The 23,354-nt window shown below is 37.7% G+C and overlaps 1 protein-coding gene across 8 annotated transcripts in view; it reads left to right on the forward strand.

Moving 5' to 3' along the window:
• SLC4A4 (solute carrier family 4 member 4) overlaps nucleotides 1-23,354 on the forward strand; it is a 495,962-nt gene that overhangs the window by 439,713 nt on the left and 32,895 nt on the right. For all 8 annotated transcript variants that reach the window (XM_012464424.2, XM_064367811.1, XM_012464425.2 and 5 more), the window contains 2 exons: nucleotides 13,177-13,290; nucleotides 15,280-15,441. In XM_012464424.2, the coding sequence (XP_012319847.1) occupies nucleotides 13,177-13,290; nucleotides 15,280-15,441 (276 nt within the window). The remainder of the gene's footprint in view (nucleotides 1-13,176; nucleotides 13,291-15,279; nucleotides 15,442-23,354) is intronic.

The raw sequence follows: 23,354 nt of genomic DNA on the forward strand, positions 1-23,354 counted from the left end.
TTCCTTAAAATAATTATTTTGAATGCTTTGATAGTTCATATATCTCCATTTTTTAGGGATGATTACTGGAGCTTTATTTTTTCTTTTAGTGGTGTCCTGTTTCCTTAATTGTTCTTGGTCTTGTGGCTATTGATTTGTTTCTTTGCATTTGAAGAAGTAGAGACTAATTTTAGTCTTTGCAGAATGTCGTTGTCTAGAAAAGTTTTTCACCAACCAGCCCATCTAGAGACTCTGGCAGGTGTTCTTGTATGGTCCATAGGCAGGCTTGCTTCAGGACTTCCCAGGCAGGCTGACCTGCTTCTTGTGTAAGCAGGTGAGTGCACCTGGCACCTGGGTCCATGGTTTAGGGACTGGAGCCTCAGTCCTTGAGGGAAGGCCTGGGGCCTGGGTCCATGGGCCCTGGCTTGGAACTTGAGTCTGTAGGAATGGTCCAGGAGCCTTGGTTCATAGGAGCCTTCCTGGCTCCAGGGTCTAGTGAGGTGGGCCTGGACCCTGTGTCTACTAGAGCCTGGCTCTGTGGGTACCAGCCAAGAGCCTGGGGTTGGCCTGGTGCTGGGGCAGATGTAGAGTCTGGGATCACAGATGCTGGCCTAATGCCCAAAGCCAAAGTGGCTGGTCTGATGCCTGTGGCTATGGGGACCAGCCTGAAAACTGGCTGTATGGGTGCTTGCCTGGAGACTAGGTCTGTGAGGGCTGCTGTGGGTCATGCAACCACAGGGCCTGTCCTGAAACATGGGTCTGCTAAAGTGTGCCTGGATCCTAGATCTGCTGGAGTGTGGGACTTAAGGGTCCAGTCTGGAGGGTGAAGCCACAGGGACTGACCTGGTACTGGGCAAGCCTGGAGCCTGTATACATGGTAGTTACCTAATGCCGAAGGCCAGGGGTGCTGGCATGGTTCCGCAGCAGGCCTGAAGTCTGGGGCTGTCTGGGCTCACCTGGCTCTGGGCTGGTCTGGAACCTAGGATGGGCCTGGAGCCTGAGTCCATAGGGGCTGATTGATACTAGACAGGCCTAGAGCCTGTATTGGCAGGGACTGGTTTGGAGGCTGAGTCTGCAGGTACTGACCTGAAGACTAAGGCCATAGCATCTAACCTGGTGCTGAGGGTGCTCAGAGCCTATTGTACCTGGGGCTACCCTGGCTCTGGGGCTCATCTGGAGCCTAGGGCCACTGGGTTTGGTCTGGCAGTGGGGTGGGCTCAGACACCAAGTCCCCAGGGCAGGCCAGGAGCCTGGGACTGCTGAGCCAGCCTGGTGTGGGGGCAGCCCGGATCAGTCTGTGGTTGATTTTAGAGTCTGGGGTTCTCTACCAACCTAGAGTCTGGGGTTGTGGGGGCCTCCTTCTCATTTGGTTTTACAGGGGCAGGCCTGTTGGTGTCCAAGGCGAAGACTGGTACTCATTTCCTCCTTCTTCTCCTAAACAGACGGTTTCCCTCTTCAGCTCTTGTGAAAGTATTTTAATCAGCGGCTAGTTGTTCAAATTGATGTTTCTACAGAGGAATGACCATTGGAAAGTCTTAGTCTGCCATCTTGCTGATATCACTTCCTAGACTAAATAGAATGGTCATTTTACTTTCTATGTGTGCAAAACCTTTTCCTTCTGGCTGTAACACCCAAATTGAGTATAACTCTTCAGACTTAAATAAATTCTCCCCTTATAAGAGACTAAGCAGGTAATTTCTCAGTCATTGATGAATACCGCAAAGAATGTCATGACGATGTAAAAATAGGATAATGATAGCATTCTAGTAACAGTTTTTTTAAAGAAGGTTCTCAGCATCATTTAGAATAGTATACACCAAATTATAAGGTACACAGAGAGGAGAAAGTATGTGTGATTTCTAAAGATCAATGTGTAACTATGTAGGCTTTCAGTTTGTCATCTCCCCTTATACCCTAACTCACTTCACATTTACAGCTAAGTAATAATATATACCTAAATGCATATGCATACATAAATGAATAATAAGAACAACATGTTTTTTTGACAGGATTTTGCTTTGTTGCCCAGGCTGGAGTGCAGTTGCACGACCTCGGCTCACTGCAACCTCCACCTTCTGGGTTCAAGCGATTCTCCTGCCTCAGTCTCCTGAGTAGCTGGGATTACAGGTGTACACCACCATGCCCAGCTAATTTTTGTATATTTTTTAGTAGAGACTGGATTTCACCATGTTCGCCAGGCTGGTCTTGAACTACTGACTTCAGGTAATCTGTCTGGCTCGGCCTCCCAAAGTGCTGGGATTACAGGTGCGAGCCACTGTGCCTGGCTGAGAACATCATTTTTTTTTTTTTTTTTTTTTGAGATGGAGTTTCGCTCTTGTTACCCAGACTAGAGTGCAATGGCGTGATCTCGGCTCACTGCAACTTCCACCTCCTGGGTTCAGGCAATTCTCCTGCCTCAGCCTCCTGAGTAGCTGGGATTACAGGCACGTGCCACCATGCCCAGTTAATTTTTTGTATTTTTAGTAGAGACAGGGTTTCACCATATTGACCAGGATGGTCTCGATCTCTTGACCTCGTGATCCACCCGCCTCAGCATTCCAAAGTGCTGGGATTACAGGCATGAGCCACCGCGCCCGGCCCGAGAACATCATTTTTATGTCTCATTTACCAAAATATGTTTTAATTTAAGCTGTTATTTAGAAATTCAGTTTCTATAGGTAGGTGCAGACAGGTGTATACAGTCTTATATATTCTTATATAATGTTTTATAATTAAAACATATGCTTAAAAACTATACATAAGACAGGCTTTTATAGTTGTGGAAACAATCGAGGCTATTTTTAGTTCCTTCCTTGCACCAACAATTCACATGAAACCTTTAAAAACTCAAAATGCTAATGCTGAATGACAATGTTCTTGCCATGAAAAATGTCTCATTCTCCTTTAGCTTATACAGTCATTTCTCTTTTTTCCTTTCATTTTTAAACATTTGTATGAGTCGTTGGTTAAGACTATACTACTTTAAAACAGTTATACTTCTCTTTTATTAGTCAGATCAACTGTCACAAGGTTGGATACAGACTAAGTGCTCAATACTTGTTGAGTAGTAGAAACCAGTCAAGTACAGATTAGTGCTGCATTTTTTGGGAAGAGCACAATGTGTAGGAACTCAGGAGCTGTAGATTCTAGTGCCAGCACTACCATTAACTAACAATGTGCTCTTTGATAGCCAACTACAAACTTCAGTTACCTCACCTATAAAGGGAGAGCTTGGCTAGGTGACAATTAACAGCCTTTTGATCTCTAGTACTTTTATAAATTTAAAGAGTTTTCTGACCCCATTTCCTAAATGAATTACATTTCCTATACTATTCTAGGCTTATAGCATTAATTAAACCTTACAAATCTGCAAAATATAATTATCTCTATCATACCACGTCTGCCAGTCTCTGTGGATGATTCACAATTGTCATGCAGCAAAGACAAATTCAAAACATTGTTGGCTTTCTTGACAAAATTGAATTTACTCATCTTTCTGTATTCTTTTTTGGGGTTCTAGAGGATGGGAGAGAGAAAGGATTTCACTGTGTTGTCCAGATTGATCTCAAACTCCTGACCTCAAGTGATTCTCCCACCTCAGAACTCCTGGCCTCAAGTGATCCTCCCACCTCAGCCTCCCAAAGTGGTGGGATTATAGGCATAAGCCACCGCACCTTGTTTGATCAAACTTTTAAAGTCATATTTGGTCTATGAGTCAGAATTCCATCAGGAAGCAAAGGGTATGCTCAAGTTAAGATAATTTGAGGATTTAATAAAGGCATTATTTATAGACCAGCGTGAGCCACTGCATCTGATTCCTTATATTCCTTATCTCAGCTAATAACATCACCTATCCTTAGAGCCACCCAAGATCAAAATCTTTTTTATTCTCTTTTTTTTTTTTCAAATGAGATGTGGTCTAGTTCAGTCACTCAAGCCAGAGTACAGTGGAATAATCATGGCTTATTGCAGCCTCAACCACGTGGGCTCAAGCGATCCTCTCTCCTGTCTCTGAATAGCTGGGACTATGGTCACATTCCACCACGCATGGAAAATTTTTTATTTTTATTTTTGTAGAGATGGGGTGTCACTGTGTTGCCCAGACTGGTCTTGAACTCCTGGGCTCAAACAGTCCTTCTGTCTCAGCTTCTCAAAGCAGTGGGATTACAGATGTTAGCCACCACACCTGGTCTGATCAAAAGTTTAAAGTCATATTTGGTGTAGGGGTTAAGATCCCAGCAGGAAGCAAATAGTATTCTCAAATTAAGATAATTTGAAGATTTAATAAAGACATTATTTATGAAGGTGAAGTTAGGGTATATGGAAACCACAGGAGAAGGTGTGGTGTCCCAGAGAATAAGACTGGGGAGCCCATAGTAGACCACACAAGTTAACTTCCAAAGGCAGAGAGTGTGGTAGAGGGGGATAGAGAATGAATCTGGTGTGACAAATAAAGATATCCATTGCATGTGGCACTCCAGGTTTTTCTTTATCAAATTAAACTTGTCACAGTCCTTTTGTGATAATTTTATTCCACTGCAGTCTTTCTCCTTTACACTTACACTTCAATTCCCCTCATTTTGGCTCTCATTACCTTTGCTGAGGCCATGGTCAATGACCCACTCTTTCCATCCCTCACAGAGCCACTAGCAATCCATGACTATGAGCAGTTAAAATGAAACAGATTACCTTTGCTAGCCTGTCTATCAGGTATTTAATTTGTAGATCAGACACTTCTACGGAGCCCTAATGCTGAGTGGAACATGCGTCAAATACAAGTACTCCATTGACAGTCTTTTTTGTGTTCACCATTCTTTGTAAAGGGGTGTATCGATCTGTTATCTCACACTGTGACTGGTCTGTTATATCAGCCTCTAGTCTTTAGTCAAAGTCTTTCAGCATCAAAACTTCCATTAGGAATATCACAGCATAATCTGTGATTTTCTGTGGCAGATGGCTTAGGGCATTAACATGAAATGTTCTTCCAGAGTCCCACACCAACAAATGATCATAAACAAAGAACAAAGATGCCATCACACACCTTATGGGCATATGTGGTGGCAAAATGAAAACCATAGCTTAAAAATAGAGCAGCATTGAGGTTAATAGAAATCAGAAAGCCATAGATTTGTGGTGGCAAAATGAAAACCATAGCTTAAAAACAGAGCAGTATTAGGATTAGTAGAAATCAGAAAGCCCCAGAACCCCATGAATTAGGCAGAATTATTGGTACTTTGATATAGTTACATTCTATGTGGCTGGCATATGTAATAGGCCCAAGAATGCCATTCTTAAAGAATTGCTTGCTTTTCTAATTTTCTTCCTTAGAATATGCATTAATTCTAACCCTCAGATGAATTGGTGTAATCATGAGGTGTTTTTAATATACTTCCTGGTTCGTTTATTTAAATATAAATAAAATCACTTAATTCCAGGTAGCATCAATAGCTATAACAACTTCTATGCTATATTTAGATAATGCAGAATGTTCTTTGAAGAGTGGGGCTTCAGAAACTAATGAAAACATGAGGAGCATTTTATTTGGGTGATGCATTTAGTTTTTGTTGGCATGAAACACAGGAAAGTCTAGAATTCTACAATTAGCTATATTCTAGAACCATGATTTTTTTGTTGACGTTTTGTTCTATGGCCATTCTATTAAAATTGGATGTGTTTAGTTTATAAACAGCCCTTAACAAGAATCAGGAGACATCCCCCTTCTGGTTTCTTTTTCTCTCAGAAATTATCTTGGTGAATGGTAAAAACTGTCAAACTAAAACAATATGTTAAAACATGAGTAAGAAATAATGGGCCTCTGTTATATGTCTCACTTAGTTTCGCAGTCTTGGGTGGTACTTGTCTTCTGTAGTGATAGCAAAGCAAACGACTTTGCTGTCACTAAAGAAGAATCAAATTTCCAGATTCTTGAAGTGTTTTATATCAAGGAAAGTAATTTTTGAAGTCAAATTTGTTTTTAATCTAAATTTGTTTTTATACTTATTTTGCTAAGAATGACAAAGGGATATTTGGTAATAAACACAACTTAATCTGTTAAACATTTAACAAAGACTATACAAATACTTCAGTTCTTACAGACATATGACCAAAAATAAAAATACAGTCAACCTGAATTGAGCCCTAAGAAAAATAGGCTGGGAGCAGTGATTGGCCAAAACATTTTGAGAAAACTTTTACTGGTTGCAAAGAGGCAGTCTATGGCTAGAAGTAATAATTTTAACCATGATAACCTCTTGGTCGTGAGCACTTTCAGCTTATTTATCTATCACAGAAAAGTCAACAACATTGAAATCCCTGCACTAACACATAATGGTCTCTTATTCCATTTTGGGATTGTCTAATTTATACAGATGACTTAACTAATTATACTTTTAAAACTTTTATTGTATATTAATGTAAATTATAAAAACATCTTTTAGGCCTTGGATCCCTTTATTATACTGATTTATTTGAGTTATATCTAAGAAGACTCTATTAGATAGTCAAGCAATTTTAATAATTGAATCTTAATGAATTTTAGTGTTAGGACTTTGAACACTATCTAGTGTAATGTCATCTCTGACATGTGGTCTTCTTCATGCTGCCTAAATGCTTCCTAGAACAGGATCCTAGTATCCTGCAGGCATTCTTGATAGAAACAAAAATCTACCTTTCCATAGCCTCTGTCCACAGGATCTGCACTTGCCATCTGGAGCTACATAGAACTACTTAATTTCTCTTTCCTGAGATAGACTTCATGTATCTGAAGACAAATTCTCCCTACAACTTCTTTAGGTATGCCATCATTCTTCTTGTGATGTGTTTTCCATATTCCCAAATCCTCCAGCTGCCCTTTTCTATATTAGCTCCAGATTTTAAGTTTCAATTTAGAAGATAGTAACCAGATTGGACATAGTGTTTTCCATGTGGTTTGATCATTTGCTTCTGGTATACACACATTGTGTCTCTTGTTCTACTGCCTAGTTTTGAGACATAATGGAAGTAAACGTCTTTTAGTGATTGCCAAAGTCTCCTTAGTATCTTTTCTGAACCACTTCACTAGGCTTACTCTCCTTCCAATAGACTTCCCATTGTCAAGCTCCAAGCCCTATGCAGATAAATTCTCCAGTTCATCTCTCTTCTTTGCTCCCCAAGTCTCTTTGACTTAGAACTTATGGCACTAAAATCTTAGAGTCAAAATCAGACTTTTCCTTTTATTAAATTCTGATTATAGTGGATATTACTAAATCAAATACAGTGAACTATGATTATTGCCATGACTACTATTAATGTTCTTTTTTTATAGTGCTTTATAGCTTTGGCTACTGGGGAATAAAATTCCAAAATTTGTAGGTTATTTTGATGCCTTTTTGTGATTACTGAAAGACCCATAATTGTCTGGCATAATTTGTTTTTCATCTACAATAAATGGTTTCTTACACTGTGTTTGGCATTTTCTAAGCACCATGATCACTAGAGGAACTGACATCGTGAGTTAAAATGTATTGAGAGCTCACAGGGTGCCTGCTGCTGTCCTTGCCTCTTTGTAACAGCCCTATCCATTGAGAACTGCTCTGTAGATGCGTGGCTTTTTTCCTCTAGTTAATTTAGGAGCAGCTGTAGCCCTTGCAAAGTGAAAACCAAATGTCCTCTGGGCTTTCCAAAAAACCCAATTCATTTTTCCCCTGTAAATTAACTAGCTTCTCACTGTTGGTGTCTGTATGATTATGACTCTCTCAATAATTAGTATCATCTTTCATGAATATTATGTTTATAACAGATTTATTAGGTTGTTTTTCCAAAGAAGGAGAGAACAGCATATGTTTATTTGGATTTTCTTTCCCATCTACTTAATTTCTTCTTTGCTTTGGTAGTTTAAATATTTAAGCAGATTAATTGAGATACTGTCTAATTAATCCTGCAGAGGGCAGAAATATTTTTCTTCTATTCATTTTTATAATTAAAAGTAGTAAACAAAAGTTAAAGAGTTCACAACTGGTCTCATAAAAAAGGCAGTACAGTCTTAATTGAGGCATGCTTCTCTTTCTGTCTTTCATAAATTAAGGTAGGAGTTTTGTAGCACATCTATATATTATTTAAAAATATTTAATGGAAAGCTCTTGCTATCTATTAATTATCTTAATTTGTGTTCTCTTAGATTGTGATAATTTATATTCCTAAGATATTGAAGTTTGAGCCAGGAGAGACTTAACATTTGATTTGGATGGACAACCACAATTTATGAAGTTTGTTCAAGCTAGATTTGAGGCCTCTGAATCCACAGATTTGGGCATGAAATCTTGAGGGAACAGGTTTTCTCAGGAAAACTCTGGCACTTCTACTTTTAACCATTACCAGTAATAGCTGTTAATAGTAGAGAATTAGGAACTATGTCTTTCTAATTTGATATCTTTATTGATAGATTGACCTACATAACAGGATGTTTTTGGAGTTTTTGAAAGAGACCAAGTTTGATGAAATGAAAGGGAAAACAAATGATGAAAGAAAATCGCATAGGTGTCTCTTTCTAAATGTGTTTAAAACTGTGAGAAGGGCCCAAAGAGAGCAGTTCCTATCTCCTTAAAGTCAGACTGAGAAGTCTCATTTACAGACTCCAGAGTGTATCTAGTAGACTGTATGTACTCATTGCTAGACATTTTTAGGGCACTTTCTACTTCTGTGTCAGTTTTGCCTAGCTCAAATTAAAGTTTCATTTTAGTATAGAGTAAGACATGAATAATCTGCTAAAATAGTACCCCTACCTGTCTTCTCTAATTAGGGGATTTAGAGTTGAATACAACAGTGGTCTGGGAAAAATCAATTTCCTTGACTATGAAGTTTAATTTGGATCCAAGATCTCAGAAATGAATATCTTAATAATAAACACTCTCCAGGAGTGATTTGTGCTGTAACTAAACTAATATTGCACAATTTAAGGAGAAGGAAGTGGAAATAGAAGTGTGTATATTATACAGGATATATCACCCTGGCTGTGATTTTTGATGAACTATTTCCATACACGTATCCTGATATCAGAGTTGACTCCATATCCACTGATAATTCTGCATTTACTTTCTATCCATGTAATATGTGGTTTATGAAGTTTAATGAGATACTTTTGAGAATACATGTTAATGCCATCTTTAGAGGGTGATATATCGATGTAGGCTGTGTATTAAATATGAGAGTTCAGAATGGAGTAAGAAATTCAGTTGCTTCATTAAGCTACAGAAATGAAATTTTAGGAGATTTGACAATTTTATATTCTTTTGAATATCCTCAGTGGTGACAAATTTCTCTTGCTTTGAACGGATTTAACTTTACAAAGTATCTGCAGTAATTTGTGTATTGTTGAGTAGAATGAAAATTGGAAAAATCAATGTAACATTCAAGAAGATAATTTGGCATTACATACCAAAAGACTTAAATTTTTATATAGGCATTGATACAGTAATTCTTCTGACAGGAATTTATTCTAAGGAAACATTCTTATATATGTGCAAAGATTTCTTTATGATATTGTTCATTATAGTGAAAAGTTAAAAGCATTCTAAACAGTAGAGTATTAGAAAAGTAGATTTTAGGATAACCATTTAGGATAATACTGTAGAGTCAATATTGTATACTATTATAGAAAATATCACATGAAATAGAATAAAAGTAGAAAAAGCAAAATATCAAACAGTATGTGAAAAATTCTATATGTACACATATATATGGACATAAATGTGTAGAAAAGGATATATTTGCAAATGTTACAATGTATTCCTACATAGTTCATTATAAATATTTTCTTACCTATTTTTTCTAAATATTCTACAGTGAACACATATTAATTTTGAAACAAAAAAGATTACACTTCAAAGAAGATAGGATTGTGGATCCTTCATACATGTGATAGTTAATGTGGATAATGTGAGTCTTTGCTCAGTACTAAAACTATAAAGGGAATTTTTAATTTTTGGAACAATAGCAATACCATTAAAATAAATAAATAGCTTCCCAAAGAGAATAATTTGAAAGACAACCCTAATTTGGATTTGGAAGTTCTGGGATTTTGGGGGGTGTTGCAGTATATTTAAAATTGAGCTTTAATTTACATAGTAAAATTCATAGATTATACATTTGTGTAACCAACACCCAAATTAAAATACAGCTGATATATTTGTCTGAAAAAACATCATTGTTTTTCTTTCAACATTACTATACCTTAAATAATTTCTTAAAGCAATATAGATCTTCCAGGGAACCTTCTCTTTGTTGGTACTTGGATCATGTGCCTTGATCTCACTATCTCTTGGAGTAGTGCAGCCAAATTAGGAGCCCCATATGTGGGCCCTCAATGATGAGGTTCAGTTTGCCATGTAGGTTTTGCAGGGTGTCCAATATATGGAAGGCTGAGGATGCCTTTTCTACAAACTAAAGAAGCAGAATTGCCCAGGTGCCTGGTAGTGATCTTGGTCAAGCAGGTCTGTCCTTCACCGGGGCTAGAGGTATAGGTCTATGGAAATTTCTACCAAAGAATTGCAGATTGAATTTATTTTCTACTATTTCCCTTCTCCTTTTTTTTTTTTCAAAATTTAATTTCATATTTTATTTTATTTTATTTTATTTTATTTTTTGAGATGGAGTTTCACTCTTGTTTCCCCAGGCTGGAGTGCAATGGCACAATCTCGGCTAACAGCAACCTCCACCTCCCATGTTCAAGTGATTCTTCTGCCTCGCCTCCCGAGTAGCTGGGATTACAGGCATGCACCACCATGCCTGGCTAATTTTGTATTTTTTAGTAGGGATGGGGTTTCTCCATATTGGTCAGGCTGGTCTCGAACTCCTGACCTCAGGTGATCCGCCTGCCTCAGCCTCCCAAAGTACAGGGATTACAGGCATGAACCACCGCACCTGGCCTCCCTTCTCCTGTTTATTAAAAAAAAAGGAGGAAAGCTATCTGCCTTTTAAATAACTATTTCTCTTCTTTAAAACAACTTATAGGACATCTGTGTTGCCTACCAGTTGTATTTTCTAGGTGAGGATTGTAAGGGTGATAAATAAGAACTAACTTCCACTTTGCCTTTGCAATGACCTCTGGTCCTCCAGTGATTTATGACCTACTGGTCTAGAGGGGTGGTTGTAACTTCCTGACATACTCCTGAACTGCTTCATAGGACCATCTTTTGCCAGACCATCCTGAACTGCCAGTGTCAACACTACTTGCACAAAACTAAATAAATGAGTTTCCTCCAGTATAGAACCCCCTGAGAAACATCCTTTTTTGTGTGTGATTCCAGATACTTCAAACCAAAATTAGCTCTGAGTGGCAGTCCCATGTTATTAATGGGCTTTTATTTTTTGTTTCTTGGATTTCAAGTTTCATTTCAAAGACCTCCTGACAGTAGATCATTTAGTTATTTTAGTGGTCTCTGCAGCCAAGAGAGCTTCTGGAACTTTAAATAACAATAATTAACTTATATTAGAAGAATTTATTATGTTCCAGGCAATATTGTTAAACACTTTCATGACTTTTCTTATTTAATTCTGATAAGAAACCAATGAAGTTATAGGGATTATTTTGGCTATGTTTTGCAGATGAAGTAATTGAAGCTAAGAAAGGGTATTTACAAATAGGAAATAATGGTGCAGGAGTTCCAATAGTAATTATGCCCCTAACTGCTGTACTATATTGTCCACCCAAATTGATTCGTGCCATCTATTGGTTCTTAAAATTGTTGTGTATAATTGATGTTAACTTGCCCATAAAAGTCTCGCCTTCTGTTCCTCAATGTGTACTTTTCGAGAAAGCTAAACCTAGCATAATCTAACCCTCCAAGAAATAAAGGAACTACTGGCCAAAAGGAACAACTTTGATCCGGCAGCCAGTTAGTATCAGGCTCTTGATACCTGATAAAGGTCGAGCGTTGAACATTAGGGCCTTTACCACACACACCCTGCCAAGTAATTTTCATTCCTTATTTTAGTTTCTGTTGACTGCCTGGCTGAAGCGATATTATTCTTTTCAAGAAATCCTTTGTCTTCAGAACTGTGCATCCCCTCAGCCCGTCACTGATCTCCCTTCATCCAGCAGCATCAGAAACTGACTGCTCACCCTGAGATATCTACATAACCTCTGAATCAACGTTGGTTTTATTTAGGAGCAGGCTTCCTTGTTTATAACTTGGCATGAGCTTCATGAAGACATGGATTGTATCTGTTTTATTTACTGTGGTATGATTAGCACCAAGAAAAGTGTTAGGAACTGAGTAAATTTTTGTTGAATGATTAAATTATGTGCTAATATGTGTATCCACCATATGGGAAGCTCAGATATCCGTGCTCTAGTAATGCACTTAATCCTCATTAGTGCTACTAGAGACTACAGAGCAATCTCAAGCAACCAAATGGTACTATGCTCCCCTTGCCAACTTGCAAATGACCAATATTCACTCACTTCATGGGAATGATCTTAGTTTAATGCTGTTTTCTTTAAAGCTCAGACCTTGTCCTGACCAGAGGGAGGTACTTAGGAATTTGGAAGGTTATCAGATAGTGGCAGTCACATGCAAGAAGTGGTGGAGAAGAGATGTCCCACAGTGACAACTAACCGGGATTGAGAAATATTTTATTTGACAAAGCTAGTGCAGCCATTCACATTTTCATCTTTCATCACTTGACATTACTCTGAGGTCTTGATATTTACTTCACCCAGGGACAGGAACTTCTAAGCAATCCCATGCTAGATTCTTGGTGTTTTCAGGCTGTCTTATGAGATTTGTACTGTACTCACAGTGCTGCCTCCCAAATAATAAACAATTTCTACGTTGTGCAAATTTTTATAATGTGCACTTAGTTTTCATTCTTATCCAGGTGACCTTCACGTTGCAAGCAGGATGAGTTTATACAGTATTTCAGGGATATGTTCTATTTGATTGCCCTCCCTGCACACGTGCGCACGCGCGCACACACACACACATGCTGCACACACACATCCCAACCTGTTCTTTGGGATTAGATTATGTCTAGCCAGGTGATATACTACTACAAAAACAATTTAACAATAATCTTTATGCACTCTGATACCTCCTTCAATTGGTTGATGAAGCTGTTATAAACTATTAGCAAATACAAATTTCTTCATTCAGTTCAAACATAGACAAATATATGTATCTGGTACTAAATGCTTCCTGGTTTCTTTTTTATTTTTTCCAGGCAAGAAAACTGATAAGTGATTTCGCCATTATCTTGTCCATTCTCATCTTTTGTGTAATAGATGCCCTGGTGGGCGTGGACACTCCAAAACTAATTGTGCCAAGCGAGTTCAAGGTGGGTGAATGTCTATCTTTTGGTCATTCCTGAACTCTTTTTCTTTCTTTCTCCCTAGTTTATTGTGTTTCTTTTAGTTAGTTTTGTACAATTATTCACTTTTTTTTTTCAAAATCAGTCCCTCTTAGGCTCATATATACATGTAATTTAATTTCTTCACTACAATTAAATGTCAAGACTAGGTTTTTTATTTAACACAATTGATAATACTATTACAAACTCTGCCTTATAGTTTTAGAATATTTTTTAAATATCTGAAATATTTTTATATACCTTATTACCTTGATCTATATAATAACTTTGAGAAGTATGTAATGTAGCTATCATCCTCCTGATTTTTTTTCTTTTTTCAGACAGGGTCTTGCTCTGTTGCTTAGGCTGGAGTGTGATGGTGCAATTTCAGCTCACTGCAACCTCTGCCTCTCAGGCTCAAAGAATCCTCCCACATTTAACCTCCCAAGTAGCTGGGACTATAGACACATGCCACCACACCCAGCTAATTTTTTAATTTTTTGTAGAGATAAGGTTTCACTATATTGTCCAGGCTGGTCATCATCCTGATTTTATAAAGTTAAGATTGAAGCTCAGAGAATTAAGCAAAATGCCCAAGATTATGAAACTAGTAATGTCAAGGTATGAAGTTAGAACCCAAGCCTCCAGATGTCTAGTCTTAATACTCTTTCATACTATGAAACTACCTACTACACACATTTATATATAATGTGAATTTTAATTATTACAAAGTAGATATAATAATTACTTATGAACCTATCATATGTGTAGATAATGGATAAAATTTACATTTCAGTCATTCCTAAATATATTCCTAGCTAATTTTTCATTACAAGTCTTTCATCTATTTTCTAGAATAATCCTCACTGTCTCCACTACTGAAATCATGTATTTGCTAAGAATTATTAACCTAGTTGCAGTTTTAGTTTATTAACTACATAATGAGGAAGGGATATGTATGTTATAAGAAACATTACTTTTTGAATTGTCTCTGCTATCACATATTCATTAGTAAAGATAAGTTCTCATTAATTCAATAATCAATTGATTTAATATTTATTGAATATTGAGTCAGGCTCTAAACTGGAGATTTGAAATGCATTGATGAGTAAAACAAATTTTTTTTCCCTGACAAGCCCACATCTGCTAATTGTAGTAAAATGAGGTTAGATTCAGTGATAGAATTATGAGACAGATGATGGGAATATCCTCAGAAGATAAGTGAAACTTTCTTCATAGCAAATAAGGAGAAAATAATTCACAGACAGTGTTCTATTTTAGTTTTTTTATTTGCATTGTTGAAAGTAAGGAAAAGCATAGGAAAACCTTTTTTTTTTCTGTAGTAGACACATATGATCTACTGATGGAAAACAGACTAAGAACTGCAAAAATCACAATTTTTTCCATTGTTTTGTGATATTTCCTAGAATTTGCCCAATTATTGTAGATCATTATTTCATACATAAAATAAGAGACAAGAATGTTTACATTAGTTCACTTATAAAAAAAGTTGTGGCTTTTTATACATATTATGAAGCTGTTAAAATTTGGCAATGGTAGAAACAACTTCAGTATAATTGCTACAACCCATGAACAACATTCATGGTGGTTTGGTAATTTCTTGCTGCCTTTCTACTGAATATTACATTTGGAGTTTTTTTCTGGCTGCTCTTTAAACTTAAATCACTTTCTTACATTTTGAGTCCTTATCTTAAATCATCCCAAATACACAAAATGCCATTCACTTCTTTTCTAACAGCCCATATTCTTCCTCTCTTTTCTTTAAAGAATTGCCTCAAAAATTACATCCTTTGGGAAGGTTTTGGTAAATAATCCTTATTCTCCAGCTCACAGCTATTTACATGTCTCAATATGTTGATTTTCCAAATATAAAAGCATGTCTTCCCATTGATTTTTCACTGAATGGTATACATTAACTTGATAATTTTCTGAAAAATGTCCTCTATCTTTTTCAAGCCAACAAGTCCAAACCGAGGTTGGTTTGTTCCACCGTTTGGAGGGAACCCCTGGTGGGTGTGCCTTGCCGCTGCTATCCCGGCTTTGTTGGTCACTATACTGATTTTCATGGACCAACAAATTACAGCTGTGATTGTAAACAGGAAAGAACATAAACTCAAGGTAAGTGTACATAATAATGTCTATCATTGCCTTATACTTTCTTTTTAGTACCTGAAAACACTAATTGGTTAAAAAACAAGAAAACTTTGTTGGTAGTTATACTATAGCTAATGTTCCTTAAGAGTCAGCAGGACCATAGATCACCTTGTATTGGCACATGTCTTCAGTATAACACTTCAGGGAGAGCTCATTTAAATCTGAAAAACAAAAAAGGTTTCAAATCATACATCTTTCACTAGGAAAGAGTGAATATAAACATAATTTACTATTTAGTCACAGTCATCCTACATCTGATTTTAGTGGGGTAGCTATCTTCAATAAAGACACTGACAATCAAAGATTTAATTAATCTATACTGAGCATCTGCTTTCTCTTAAATCAACTCAGGTTTATTCTTAAACATTATTCAGATAGTTCATGATTGTAAGCTGCTGGTGTACATTCTTGTTTTTTTGTCTTCACATACATGTGTCAGTATGTTATTAACCATAAAGTATGGAGAAAAATACTTTATTTTGCACATTTTAAAAATAAGTTATTAACTTTGTTATGAGTCTAAAGAAAATGTCGTGGTGGTCTGGGATGTCTTTAAAGACAGCTGCCTAAAATGCTCTTACTTTATATGTTTTTCCAGCTCTAGTGACTTTTTTTAGTTGTGATCGATTTTTACAATACCATTTGAGGAAGTGAGATATGAATGATAACAACGAGAGCTATAATTTAGTGGATGGCTACCATGAGCCAGGCGATCTTCTAAGCACTTTGTATTATATATTAACTCATTAACTTTTCACAACCACCATATGAGGGAAGCATGAAAATTGCATTTGAATCTGTTACCAGAAGGAGAGGATATTAATAAGAACAGAGTTCAGCACAGTAGGTATATCAGGAAAAATATTCAGGAAATATAAAGAATTGTCTGACTATAGAAACCCATTGAGTAGAGGAATGAGAGAGATGAGGAAGATTCTGATAAACTATGGGAGAACTTAAAAAGCTGTAGATCATGGTAAGAAAGGAGTAAATCCCATAATAATAAGACCAGGAGAAGAAAATTAAAGGCTTTGGTCAAAGAAGAGATGTTTAGATTTTGAGAGTTTGAGAGGAGAGAAAGCTGCGAGTGATGAACTGGTCCAAAGCATGTGGCTAGCTCCTGAAGCATATGGAAGATGATGTCCATCAAAACTTGGAAGTTAGAGTAATGTTGAGTCTGGAATACTGAAAGTATCACCTGCCTCAATATTGATATGATTGGAAAGTGGCACAGGGTATGGTAGAGAAGAACATCATGGCAAAGTTGCTAAAACCGTAAGTGAGATTATATAACTGACCTGGAGGTCAGCGTATTTAGAGATGTAGAAGGACAGAATGAAGAATAACTGGACTTCAATAAAAGACAGTTCATGGAAGCATGAAAATAAGTGAGGTATGCTCCCATCTAATATGGGGAGTAAAAAAAGAAAAAAACTAGACTTTCATTAAAGAACAGGTATTTCCAGGAAATCAGTGGTTCCAAAGGAAACCAAGTGGTTTTCACTTACGATAAAAGACAAGGTTGTAAATTCAGTTGGAAACTTACATTAAAATGACTTTCCCCCTATGCCCACTACTTCCATGAGTAGATACTGTACTGTTCTGAGATACTTGTCTTAATTCTAAGATCACCGAGCTTTTCATATTCTGGTAATGTTGGGTTATTTGCACTTGCTACACAGCAGCTGATTTAAGAATTAAGAAGTGGAAGATGCTAGGTCACTTAATGGTTTTTATCTGCAACCAACACAGCCTTACTGCTTTACTTTGCCATCGTCAAAAGGTCAAAATAGTCACAAGGGCAGCCTCCATTCAAGAGGATGACGGGGGATCCTCCTTTTAATGGGGAAATAGCAAGGTCATATTGTAGAAAACGATATAAGACAGGAGATACTTTCCAGCCTTTTTTGGAAAATAAAATCTGCTACATTTGTACTGGAAAATTTTGTCATAGTCTAGATCTTGGTGATTGCTTCCCTATGGTAATATATATATATCTACACATATACATGGAAGGAGAAGCCCGAGGCTAATTTATAAAAGGCCAGATGACTTTAAACTTTAAACTACAAGTTTGGCTTAGGATTTTCCAGGCCACAGAGAAAATGTGAATTCCAGCTCTAAACCCAGTTGTAGATTTGTGGTTAGGAATATCCTGGGAGATTCTTTTATTCTTTTCCCTTCTTTTGGCATGATACCCAATGGCAAGGCTGAGAGAGGCATGTGTTCTCACTGTCTTTCTCTGTGGGGTATTTTTTTTTTTTCTGATTGGCCAACTGAGTATGCCATGTTTAGAGTGTACTAGTTTTATTTTCGGTGGTATCTCCCATCTGTGGCCTCTCCCACATAGCCCGAGAATCGGTCTCCAGTCCCAAGAGTTCAGAGGGTCATTCTAATTCAGGCCCAAAGCCTCCAAGGATTGGCACAGTCTCTCTCAGGGCAGTCCCAGGCTCCAGGGCTTACTGACTCCATGGATTTGCTTCTTTGTGTGGCTATTGTATTTTGTGTCCAATTGTTCTCCTTTCTAGTGGATAAGCCAGTTTCTAAAATATATTTTCTGTGTCTTCTTGAGCATTTTTAGATGTTCTGAATTGACAGGGTTTTGGATGTTGGTTTAATTTACCAAAGGCTACAAATAGATGTGGACTAATGTATTTTTATTCTGAAAAATATTTGTAAACAAATTATGAATTATGATCTACAGTTGGCCAGATTTATTACATATCTTTGGAGGTGAATAAATGCCTACTAATTTTTGCTATGTTTTCTTATTGATAAAACTCAGAGTTTAGAATTTCACAAGTTTAGGAATGATAAAACATAGACCTTTTTCCCCCTTATTCTCAGTGAAAAACATTAGAAAATCAAGGTTTATTAGGGTTTGCCTCTTAAAATAAGAGTTGAATATATAAAAAATAAATTTTCATCACCTTCAGAATTGCCACTTGAAGTCATTCTTTTGAATAATGAGGGTTATCGAATGGGTGTCAGTCTTTTGTCACAAATTTGATGATACCAGTGGAGATTTCATCATGAATCAAAGGCTTTTCACTTTGAAAATTGTTTTGTTCATATTTTGTTAGGAAAGGAGAGCTGTGGAATATGAACATTGGAGATTCTGTCTAAAATTGTAAAGGGCCTTAACTGTTATGAAATTGATTCAAAAGAGAAACCTGAAACAGTGAGAGAGATGGAAGCATTGTGACATTAAAAACAGCATGTTTTTGGGTGGCATTTGCTTTGGCTTCCGGTCAAGTGGCTCTGGCTCTCTTTTCTGCTTGGGATGGGATCCACCTTTCCACTCTGCTGAACAGCTCAGTATTGATGTAGGAACACCAAGGCACTTGGCTTTCTTTGGCCATTATTTTGGTTGGTTATGCCTTGCATTATCCCTGCAGAGTTCTCAAAAGCAAACCAGAGTCAGCAAGGTCATGATTCTCTTAAGGTTATTCCCTGAGTCATTGGCAGAAGCAGGAAGAGTCTGAGCTTCAGGCTGCAAAGCCAGGGATACTTCTCACAATAAAAAGTGATTTCAAGAGTGTTATAGATTGGGTGTGGGAGGGAGAAATAATTTAGGATAGGTATCTAGAAATAGATATGAGGTGGTTGTGGCAACCAATTTGCTCTGATATCTTTTATGGTAAAACCCTTAATTTGAGGTTGTTCTTTTTTGATAACTCCCAAACTCCTGTTTTTGCCCTATTTTCATTTTTTCTTTCTACTCTCATAACCCTAGACTCAGTCCTTTTATTTCATGCCTAGACTCTTCTAAAGGGTTAGCCATGAGTTAGTAACCAGTCTTCCTTGCTTCATTCCAAAAGCATTCATTTATTAAAAAGTACTATTCTTGTATGTCAGTCCTGTGTTTTTAAACTTTCACACTTTGGCCCTTTTAAATCTTTACGTCTCAGAGAACTTCCATTTGCCCTAGCCTGGGCTTTAAGACTCTTTGCCAGAGGACCACAACCTAAATTTAAAGTGGCTTTCTTCAAATGCTACCCAGTGCTCTAGTCAAATGAATAGTTGATTTTTCCTTCAGACTGACAGTTTCTTCTGTTAGGTATTCCAGCCAGAAAGCTCTTCTCCCTACTTCCTAATGATTGCTATTTTTCAAAATCTTCTCCATCCTTTAAGATAATTTAAATACAAAAACTTCTCAGTGTAGCTTTCACCTTTAATGTAATTTATGTTTCTCTTGTTTTTGCTCTTGGTATATTTGTATTCTCTGTGGCACAGGTCACATATGTCTTTCACATTATCTATTTTGTTTAATTACCTTATCTCTTTTCTGGGCCAAAATGTTTTCAAGGTAAGGACCATGTTTTATTACTCTTTTCAGCTCTCATGTGGCCCACCAGTTCCATATGGTAGACTCAATAAATACATGCTGGAGAATTTTTTATTCTCTTTGGCCCACATGGCTCTCAGTTGTTACACTGTGTGAGATGTGTGATAACTGAAAAACATGTAAACTCTCCACTTCTGAAAGTGTGCTTATATTGTTCAAAGCCCTGTTTAGATGTCATCATTGCAGGGAGTTTTCGTGAGTTAACTCTAGACGTAGTTGAAAACTTCATTATCTGTATTTTTTATTATTGTTTCCAAACCTCTTTGAATCTCTATTCAGAGTACATTATAATTTGTGTACAAGTCTGTGTCCCCTTCTTCAATTCTGAGCCCCTTGGTGGGAGTTACCGTGTCATGGCTCTTAGTGTCCCCATAAATGAGCATATTGTGTGCATCTTTGTGGGCCTCTTGCATGAATGTTTGTTCTGTGTCCCTGCATGTCTGAGTGCACACTGTTCCTCACCTCTCCTTTGTTATCATCTGTGTACCACTTGTCAACTTTAGGCTGCTAGGCTAGTCTTCTTCTTTCATGGATTTTGATTTCTGTGGATTTATTCCTAAATGACTTCTATTCTGTATTAGTAAAGCGTATATCACTTCAAAAGGAAATAAAGTTTCACTTTCTCTCCTTGTACTTAAAATAATCTCAGTTTTAGAAAATAGAACAACCGTTTGGTTTGTATTCATGGAAACAAGAAGTCTTTTAAACTTTAAAGGGCATATTTAACCTTTTGAACATTTATTGAGTGGTTGCTATGTATGGAACACTTGTGTCAGATGTTGAAGATAAAAATTGTTCTACATTGCAGTCTGTACCCTGAAGGAGTTTAATGGATTTTCCCTATTCACTACCTGTCTATTACAACACCAAGGTTAGAACTGACTATGCCTTTCTTTGTGCCTTGTACCTTGTATATACATTAAATTACTTGTTTTCATATCTGCCCTCAATTAATAATCTGTAACTCTTAGAGGGCAAGTATTCTGTCTTATTTATTGTTTTGTCTAACACAGAGCCTAGCACACGGTAGGTGTTCAATAAATACTTATTAAAGAATCATTTTCCATGCAAAGACATGAGTAAGTGCAAAAGCCCCAGGGGTGGGAAGGAGCTTGGTGTATTAAGAAGAAACATATAGTAAGCCAGTGTGACTGAAACATGGGGAATTAGTTTGCTGAGATGAGGTCAAAGGTACTGGGGCCAGGTCACACGGAACAAAGTTTCTGAACTTCAGCATTGATAGTTGGACGTTTTTTTGTTGGTGGTAGCTGTCCTGTGCGTTGTCGGCTGTTTATCAGCGTCTCTAGTCTCTCACCAGTAGATGCATTTCCACCCTCCAGCTGTGACAACCAAAAATGTCTCCAGGCATTGCCAAATGTCCCTTGGGAGTGGAGATGGGAGCAAAATAGTTCTGGGAGGAGGCTCTGATATAGGAACTTAAAGATAATTTTACAGTGTTTAGTTTTTCATTCTAAGTGAAACAGGAATCACTGGACATTTTTAAACTGGGAAATGGCATATAATGATTTTGATTTTTAAAAAAGATTAGTTCGTGAGGAGAGTGGGTTGTCAGGGACAAGAGAAAAACAGGGACGTTTGTGGTGAGAGCAGCATTGAGGGCTGCAGGTTGGTTGCCGGATGGTGTGAAGGAAGAAGGGGAATTTGCATGGAGCATTGAAGGTAGAGAATGGCTTTTAACAAATGTCAGTGAGTAGAAGCAGAGTACCACTTCAAAGAGTGGCGCCTAGAAAGTGCAGGAGCAGAGAATGTGTAAGGCACATTTAGGGATTGGTAGAGTTTCTGGAATCCTTGAAGGCCTACTCAGAGTTTTAGATGCAGGAGCCTCAACATGGCTTTGTATTGCTCGGCCTTCTCATCTGCCTGTGGCTTCCCCTTCTCAGCGACATCCAGCTTGGGCTTGATGGGGTCAGAATTGCATTTAAACACTGCGTCTGGCAGCAGTGAGGATGGATGGGAGAGGAGCAAGAGTGGAGGTGGGTGGGGGGAGCTGAGTAGAAGGGGAAGGTGGGTGGGAAGAGGCTGCTGTATAATCCAGGAGTAAAAGGATGAGAATCTGAAAAAGGTAATGGCAGTGGGGAGGAGGAGTACAGAACAGATAAAAAGTTTCATGTGTTATTTTTGAAAAATACTGTTTTCCATATTTCTTGCAGTATTCTTTATATAAAAAGGACCAGTATTTGAATATTATTTTTATTCCATTCAAATCTAGTCATTCAGATACTTTTAACTCAAAGGGACATCTTAGAAGTGGCTTGTTTTTGTACATATATAGGTGGTTTTGCAGAAATAACTTCTCTGACATAGCCATTTGGGTTCTTGGGTCTCATGGCAATAGCTTGGGGCAACATGAATTTGAAGCATAGCTTCTACCATTCTGTTCAACAAAGGTGTCTCTAGAGTTCACTGTGTGTCAGACACTGTACTAGACATGGTAAACCTTGCATGTTGAAATCTGACAAAATAAATTTATCACTTTCTCCTCTTTGGCCTTGGTCTCCTTAAACTCTCCCCAGTGTTGTTCCTTCAGCTTAAACTGCGTCGTCTCAAGCCTGTATTATGACAGTGTTCTCATGTCTGTCCTCTGCCTCTAATCCTGACCAAGATATCATTTATAGTTCAACAGAGCCATCCTTCTAAACAGAAATCTGATCATATCACTCGCCTGCCTAAAACCCTCCCGTGACTTCCCATTGCTCCTGTAATAAGAACTTCCAAAGCCTTTAGCAAAATACAAAAGTTCTTAACTTCACTAGACTAATTTTCTACCTCCCCCTTCTCCTGTGCACCAAATCTATTTCATTTTCTCAGAATGGCAACTCTCTTTGCATAGTTTTTCACCTACTTTTTATCTCCAAGCTGGTTATGGCTCATATTTTAGAACTCAACCTAAATACCACACCCCATGCAAACCATCCCTGACTTTGTGCTGAGTTGGGTACCCCTCCCGGATGCTTTCTTAACACCCTGAATTCACCCTTACTGTAGACCTCTAGCACTGTGGTTTTACAAACACCTGTTGTCTTGACCAGAGCTACCATTACAGTAAACCACTGGAGGGCAAGGGCTGTGTATGATCTTTAGTTTTACTTCTGTGGTCTAGCAGAGTGCTACTGAATGAACGAGTTAGCATTTATTCATTTATCCATCAAACATTTATCTAAAGTATCCACTCTGTGGCAGGCACTGTGCCAGGTGCTAGTTTGGTGGTGAACAAAAACATACATGGTTCCTGTCCTCATGGAGCTGTGAGAGAGAGAGGCACAATTCACATAATTAGGCAGAATGTGACACTGCAAATATGGCTGGTGTCATGAAGGAGGAGACGGTATATTGAGAGGGTATGACCTAGTCCGTGAGGTGCGGGGAGTTCCCCAATGTGATGGCACTTACATTGGGACCTAAATTGTTAGCAAGAATTAGCTAAATGAGGCTGGATGGGAAGACTATTTCAGGCATGCAAAGGAATCACTGTGTGCCTAGGCCTTACAAAAGGAGGTACCTGGTGAGA

This window comes from Aotus nancymaae, unplaced genomic scaffold (assembly GCF_030222135.1).
Source record: "Aotus nancymaae isolate 86718 unplaced genomic scaffold, 86718_ANA_hifiasm-v0.15.2.pri h1tg000006l, whole genome shotgun sequence".
Taxonomy (NCBI): domain Eukaryota; kingdom Metazoa; phylum Chordata; class Mammalia; order Primates; family Aotidae; genus Aotus; species Aotus nancymaae.